This window comes from Lampris incognitus, chromosome 19, assembly GCF_029633865.1.
Source record: "Lampris incognitus isolate fLamInc1 chromosome 19, fLamInc1.hap2, whole genome shotgun sequence".
Classification (NCBI taxonomy): Eukaryota; Metazoa; Chordata; class Actinopteri; order Lampriformes; family Lampridae; genus Lampris; species Lampris incognitus.
Window position 1 is genome coordinate 17,880,489 of NC_079229.1, and position 7,103 is coordinate 17,887,591.

Genomic DNA, 7,103 nt, shown 5'->3' on the forward strand with positions numbered 1-7,103 from the left:
ACTGGCTTGTCTGGGAAGCCTGCCACACGTGGCAGTATCGAAGCTTGTCATTGGCTGTTGCTGTGAAGCTCGCGGAGGCAGACGAGCAGCGAGGCAGAGGGTAGGGGAGGGGATGTGTGGTTTGTTTTGAACGGCAGGTGGGGCGCGGGAGGTGCCATGTTGAGTAAAATGGAGTGTGCGTATACTGCATCAGCCCCTTAATTTGAGGTAGTTTATATAGGAACCGCTAGTAGGGAGTACTGCATGACACCTCACCTAAATTCAAATCCAATAATGGCTTTCAGACTAATCAACAGGCCCCCTACCCCCAGCCCCCACTGACAGCCTCTCTCTCTCTCTCTCTCCCTCTCTCTCTCTCTCTCTCTCTCTCTCTCTCTCTCTCTCTCTCTCTCTCTCTCTCTCTCTCTCTTTCTCACACACACACACACACACACACACACACACACACACACACACACACACACACACACACACACATACACGTAAGTATTGCAATATGTATACTTTTACTTACTTTTTGCTGTTAAAGATAAAAATAAAATATATAAATTAAATATATAGGAAGATATTTTATGATAACAGACATTTTAATGTCTGATGTGTAAGCCTATAAATGGTGGCTATAGAGATGCCAAAAAACAAAAACAAAACAATGAAAGTAGTACACACTTCCCTTTTGGTCAGCTCACCAGAGCAAATACTCTGAAGTTGCCATACTGACCCTATTGAACACATGTGTCCTTTGAATGGAGTCATTGACAGAACCATGATATTACACCACAATAAACATATGTCAGCGAATGGCCCCACAGCCCCCATCCCTTCTCTACAAGAAGAGTACTGTGTTTCAGACACACAGCTGATGCTTTACCCCCCCCCCTTTCTCTCTCTATTGTTAGGCTCTTTCTCGCTCTCTCTTTCTCTCTCTCTCTCTCTCTCTCTCTCTCTCGCACACACACACACACACACACACACACACACACACGCACAATCACTGCTTTGTCTGTTCTGACATCTGCAAGCTTTCATTTGAGTTGATTTTGAAAACTTTTAAGGTCAGCGGTTCTCAAAGGTTCCTCTCAATGACCCAAATATTTTGGAAAAACTCCAATATACTAGCCACTTGTTTAACATATTTCATCCATTCCATTAAGATATTATAGGCTTTGCGGCACAAAAGCCACATTCACAAGTCAATGAGCGAATTTATGCCTTGTAATCTCACTGTGCTCTTGTCACTGGTAACTCATGTAGTTTACCCGGGGGGTTTCCAACAGGCTAAACTTGACTGTTTAGTTGTCTGAATGGTCGTAAAAGATGGAGAAGTGCAGCTGTATATCTGTAGCTGTGTATCTGCAGGGAGGGGTGGCACTGGCAGTTTTAAAGTAACATGACCTGGCGGCCTGTCCAGGGTGTCTCCCCGCCTGTCGCCCAGTGACTGCTGGGATAGGCTCCAGCATCCCCCCGCGACCCTGAGAGCAGGATAAGCGGTTAAGATAATAGATGGATTTGTCAAAGTAATCTATAAAACGAAAAATGGTGCAGTCCAATTTAGAGCAAGTCACAACAATTAGAATGAACAGGGCTCGTGGCATACACCAGAAAACGTCGATTTTTTTTTTAATTTAATAAATGAGAAATACTCCTTGGTAAGATAATATATGAAGCAGGCCTCGTAGAGCATACGTTGTGCACGGCTGCTATTGAGTGTTCACTTTAAAATCTTGATCAAACTGACTTGAATGCAGACACGACGAGTGGGATCAAATTATTCCCACCCTGCCCTGTAACTTGGCATCCGTCATTAATCAAACATCTGCTTCTGCCAATCAAACGTTTTCTCTTGACCATCAAAAATCGGTCCCGCCGGTCAAACGCCATCGTTACTCAAACGTCGCCCGGCGTCAGTCAAACTTTTCTTTCGCAACACTAACGCGCCTTACGGCGAGTCTTTACGCACGGGCCTTACGCACTTTACGCACACGGCGTTCCTGCGTGCGGCGAGACGCTCCGTGAGCGAGAGGGGAGAGCCGACGGGAAGGGAAGTTGTTGTCATGCTGATGTGAACGACCGCCGCGAATACCTGGATGTCTTCCACTCCGAACAGGTAGTCGGGCGGGTTTTCAGGAAATACGATCACAGAATGAATGTGCAGCATGTCCGGTCTACTCCCGGTTTATAGGCCTAACGATACCTAATTCGTTTTCTGCCGCCGAGCTTCGTTGTTTTTGTCAATAGAGAGAGAGAGAGAGAGAGAGAGAGAGAGAGAGAAGAAGAAGAAGAAAACAAAGCATAAATCTGTTGATGCCTCACTGAAATCGATGTAAACATGTCGCTCGCTTGAAACGCCCCGCCGCGTGGCGTCGTTGGCCATTTGTAGCCCATGTAAGTATTAAAACGACTATTTTATATGCACGATTATTTATACACCGAAGCGCCCCCCCCCACTTATTACTAAACGGTTAGACAAGTGCCGGCAATAAATCGATAAGTCTGTCCTAGAAAATACTTGGACTCAAGTAATCTTGGTATTATCTTTCCAATGTCAGAGACGAATAAACGCTATTAAGATGATCGCAATAGTGGCTGGCTGCCTCATTGACTCACCTTGCGAAGTGAATAGGCGCCTGCAGCGGGTCTGCACATGTAATAGACAGGGTGTCACACTGACAAGTCTTCTCCAGCTTACCGTCTTAACATGACGCCAGGCCTATCCACATATGGATTTTGTATTTGTGTAAGGTGCTTATGCAGTGGCTGACATTGGCATTAGCTGTTGACTGCAAGACAAGGGAGGGACTTTTTTTTAAACTCTTCTGATCATTGCCACATTCCACATTTTAAAGTCGACGGCGCAACGCATTTTTTTTTTGTTTTCAGAGGAAAAAGCACATTGGATTGCTGTACTATCCAGTGATTGTCATGTGTCTGGCGTCTATTTTTAAGAGGACTGTTGCCCTGACCAGCTGAACTCATGCCGGCACTTGGCAGCAATGCCACGAGGACAAGCTGCGGCACGTCTTGACGGCATAGTAAAAGCATGTGCTGTCACTGAGTGAGCAGGACACTTAAACTCATACTCACACTTATGCACACACACTCAAGTGCTTTGTGCTGACGCTCTGCTTCACGGGTGTATCAGTGTGAATGAATTATGTGAACTACCACATCAATATTTCCTAGAATATGGAGATGGGACATATTTGCAAAGATTGTTTCACTACTCTTGACGTTAACTGAATTCATATCTAGGTGTGTGTGTGTGTGTGTGTGTGGGCCCTGTATGCTGGCCTGGCGGCTTGTCCAGGGTGTCTCCCCGCCTGCTGCCCAGCATCCCCGCGACCCTGGGAGCAGTGTAAGTGGTTCGGATAATGGATGGATGTATTCAGAATGACAAGTTATGCTAGGGAATTAATAATAGAAGCAAAAAATCAATTTAACTTCACAATTTTTGTTGATGGGTTTGTAGAATTTCTTTGCAGACTGTAGAGGCCTTGTAAGAATAAAGGATCTCCAAAGACAGTCAGTTGTGGACTACAGCCTTTCTGTACACTGATACTGAACAGCTGACAATGTTGGGTGACCTATTTCTAGCTGAGGCCAATGAGAAAGACCTAGGATTATGTGAAATGTAAAAAAAAATCTATGTTTAATTCACTTGTTCTGCTGGAATCTCCATGACGGTGTCCTCTTTCTTGTCTCGCTCACTATCCTGAGGTTAAGGGTGTATCTACCTCCGGCCGGTCTTGCCCATACTGACCCCATTTTGAGAGTTTGAGAGTGACAGCTGAGGTTGAGTGTGCTCAGATGAGGACAGAGAAAGGTCCAAAAATAGCCACGACCAATCACAGCTTACTCAGCACTGGATGTAGCTGCAAATGGAAGGTGGGATGTGTAACTTCCCCATTAGTTAAAAGCCCTTTTTTAAAGGGACACTTCACCCCAAAATCAAAAATGTATGTTTTTCGTCTTACCTGTAGAGCTATTTATCCATCTAGTTCCTTTTGGCGTGAGTTGCTGAGTTTTGGAGACATCGGCCGTAGAGATGTCTGCCTTATCTCCAGTACAATGGAACTGGATAGCACTCGGTTTGTGTTGCTCAAAGTGGCAAAAAATACATTTGAAAAAGTGAACAGCAATGTCTCTTTCCAGAAATCATGACCCGGTTACTCAAGATAATCCACAGTCCTTGTTGTGAGCAGTTTCACGTCGGAACTATTTTCTTACACCGAATTACACCTGGTAGGTTTTGCACAGTAAAAAAAAAAGAAAAAAAGAAAGATCAGAATTGAGTCATTTTCTTCATTTTAATCAATCAGAACGTCTGTTAAAAAGGACAAAATGAAAGTTTTTTATTGTGTTTTGTCATTGTTAAAGCTTTTTTTTTTAAAACTATAGCGTTGTTGAACATATTAAAACCCGCCTGTATTTGGAGCTATGGCAGACATATAGGAAGTGCTGATATTTTCTTCCACAAGTCAAACTCTTCCAGAATGTGTGTGAACATATCCAAAACTGATTACTACATAAATCTAAGACTGAGGCTTTAATTTGGAAAAAAAAAATATGACAGGCAAGTCACATCCTTGTCAGTCCTCAAGGGCAACCTCACCCATCCAGTCTTACATAGAGAGTTAGCGCGTCAACATAGGGGCTTAACCTCAATCTCCACGGCAACACAGCTCCCATCACACTCTGCCATTCTCACCGAGCGGGACGACATTTGAAAACAATTCCATCCTCCTGTGTTCCCTAATGGTCGATTTTCTTTTTTTTTTTTAGCTGCTGCATCAGTTTAACCGCACTGTCTTCTATGTGTCCTTCCAACTGTCTTGAGTACTCTTTTTATTTTTACAGCATTTATCGCTCCCGTGCCATGAGTGTAACTAGTACCCTAGACTGAGATTAAAATGGATTAGTTTGGGATTGGGTCATGAAAAGAAGGAGGAGTCCTGTATGGATGCACAGGGGACCAATCATATCATTTTATTTGTGTTATCACAAACTTGAACACTACCAAGTTTTCAAGGTGTGAACCTGTGTGGTTTAGTCCAGCGTTTCTCAAACCTCAACTGGAGGACCACTTGTCCTGCATGTTTTAGATCTCTCCCTGCTCCAACACAGCCGATTCAAATGATCAACTCGTTATGAGCTCCCGAAGCTGCCTAATAACAAAACTGATCATTTAAATCAGCTGTGTTGGAGCAGGGAGAGATCTAAAACATGCAGGACAAGTGGTCCTCCAGGAGAAGTTTGAGAAACGCTGGTTTAGTCCGTTGAGTAAAGGAGGCTGTGTGTGGTTGTGTCTCTTTGTCCACATATGTGCACATATGTTAAATTTGCGTTGCCGTGTGTGCCAGGCCCTGCTATGGTGAGCTGTGTCAGCTATGACGGATGTTGAGGCCACCTATGAGGACTTCATCGCCTCTCAACGGTCTGGCCGCAGGAACGCCATCCACGAGATACCAACAGCGCCTGGAGTGCACGGCCCCACTGACTTGTCGCAGGGCCTGGCACAGCTCAACATCAACAAATCAGGTGAGAAAGATTGATGATTATAGTCCAGGATCAAGAAAATGCTGTTTCTCTATCGCCACAATGAACAATAAAAATATGAAGCAACGTCGATGGTCACTGGTGCCCTAAATAGGGATTGGTACTGGCAACCCTGATAAAATCGATGTGCTTAAATAGGGGAGGTCTCTATTGAAAATTGTGTGCTTGTACATAATTCTGATTTAAGATTTGATACCAGTTTTAAAGATCTTTCATCTGTCCCATTTAGCCTGTGTAATGATGGAATGCTGCGTCACTCATATGCAGTAGTTTTATAACTTTCCCAAATGTCATAACTTCTGCATGGATCTCAATGTATATATGCAAATGTGTCTGTATCTATCCGTCTGTCTCTGTGTGGCTGATTGGCTTCAAAAAGTATTTTTCCTCCATTGATTATTCATTTTGCTTTGTTGCATTTGAAATTTGAATATATTTAAATGGGATTTTTTTTCTACTTACAAAAAAGCCATTTTCTATAATGTCAATAAAATTTAGCTATTCAGATGTCTTCATAACTACGTCAGTTTTTCTAGTATCATATTATCTGTGTCTTTCTCTCATGGTCAGGTGATGAAGCAGAAGACACTGAGAAGAGCCCAGATCCTCCTGCCAAAGAGGAGAGTCAAGCGGAGGGCAGCTAAATGGCTTACAATATCAGACAATTATAGACTAAAACAGCCACTCATTCATCGGACTCTCCCTGGCATGCAATAACTAGACAGTGCATTTTCTAAACTTTTCTCACAGTCGTACATGGAGCCAATGTCATGATCAGACAAGGTGGAATCTGCTATTACCATTGTTTCAACAAACCGGCATCAATATGGCAACCAGTACATTCTGCACTGGAATGTGCTCGTTTCCTAGGAAAAGCCTTTTGTCCTACCCCCCCCCCCCATACGACTACTGATAAGAGATTGAGAGTGACGATACGCAAGATGAAAGCAGCATGGCGTCAACAACCTGTCCTGCCCTGTTCACCTATCAAACATCTGGAAAGGAATGGAGAGATAAGAAATGGGACATTTATGGTTTTGGGGGTAAGCCAAAGTGCTCCTGGCTAAGGATCTGATGAACAGAGATATTGCATCAAACCTTTTGGGAACCTAGACAGAGGGACAGGGCAGGGACATTTACTGTATGGACTGTTGTTCCTTTCTCACTGCAGAGGCACCACTGGAGGACTGCCTGTACATCAGCATCCATATTTTATTCTGCCCGGGGTCAATGTTACTGCTGTTGGACCATGGCAATTCAACTTATGCGCTCTTTGACTCTGTATGGATAATTCAGCGCACATATTGAATGCCAAGCTACCAGGTTTTTTATTGTAATGACTGGCTCCACACTTCCCTGGTTTTCTCCCACAGGGGCTTGTTTTTTAGGCCGAGGAGAAAGTATTACCTAGCTCGGTGTCAACTTCAGAGCCCAATAGATGTGATCGGTGTTTACGCATTTATATTACTAAACTTGTCCCCGAGTGGATTTTACTCATTTTACATATTGTTACAGAAAGGGGTGATTTGTCAGCTGTTATGTATGTT

General features: G+C 43.7%; 1 protein-coding gene across 1 annotated transcript; it reads left to right on the forward strand.

Annotated features, from left to right (window-relative positions):
* Nucleotides 1-2,035: 2,035 nt before the first annotated feature.
* On the forward strand, nucleotides 2,036-6,444 carry pkia (cAMP-dependent protein kinase inhibitor alpha). Its single transcript, XM_056299745.1, has 3 exons — nucleotides 2,036-2,107; nucleotides 5,361-5,538; nucleotides 6,127-6,444. Exons 2-3 carry the CDS (start codon nucleotides 5,388-5,390, stop codon nucleotides 6,198-6,200), a joined length of 225 nt encoding a protein of 74 aa, XP_056155720.1. The 5' UTR covers nucleotides 2,036-2,107; nucleotides 5,361-5,387; the 3' UTR covers nucleotides 6,201-6,444.
* Nucleotides 6,445-7,103: the final 659 nt, after the last annotated feature.

Bases quoted from the DNA above. Each gene is read 5' to 3' on its own strand.
- pkia (XM_056299745.1), top strand. From the start codon at position 5,388: ATGACGGATGTTGAGGCCACCTATGAGGACTTCATCGCCTCTCAACGG. The intron at 5,539-6,126 runs GTGAGAAAGATT...TCTCATGGTCAG, and splicing joins GCTCAACATCAACAAATCAG to GTGATGAAGCAGAAGACACT.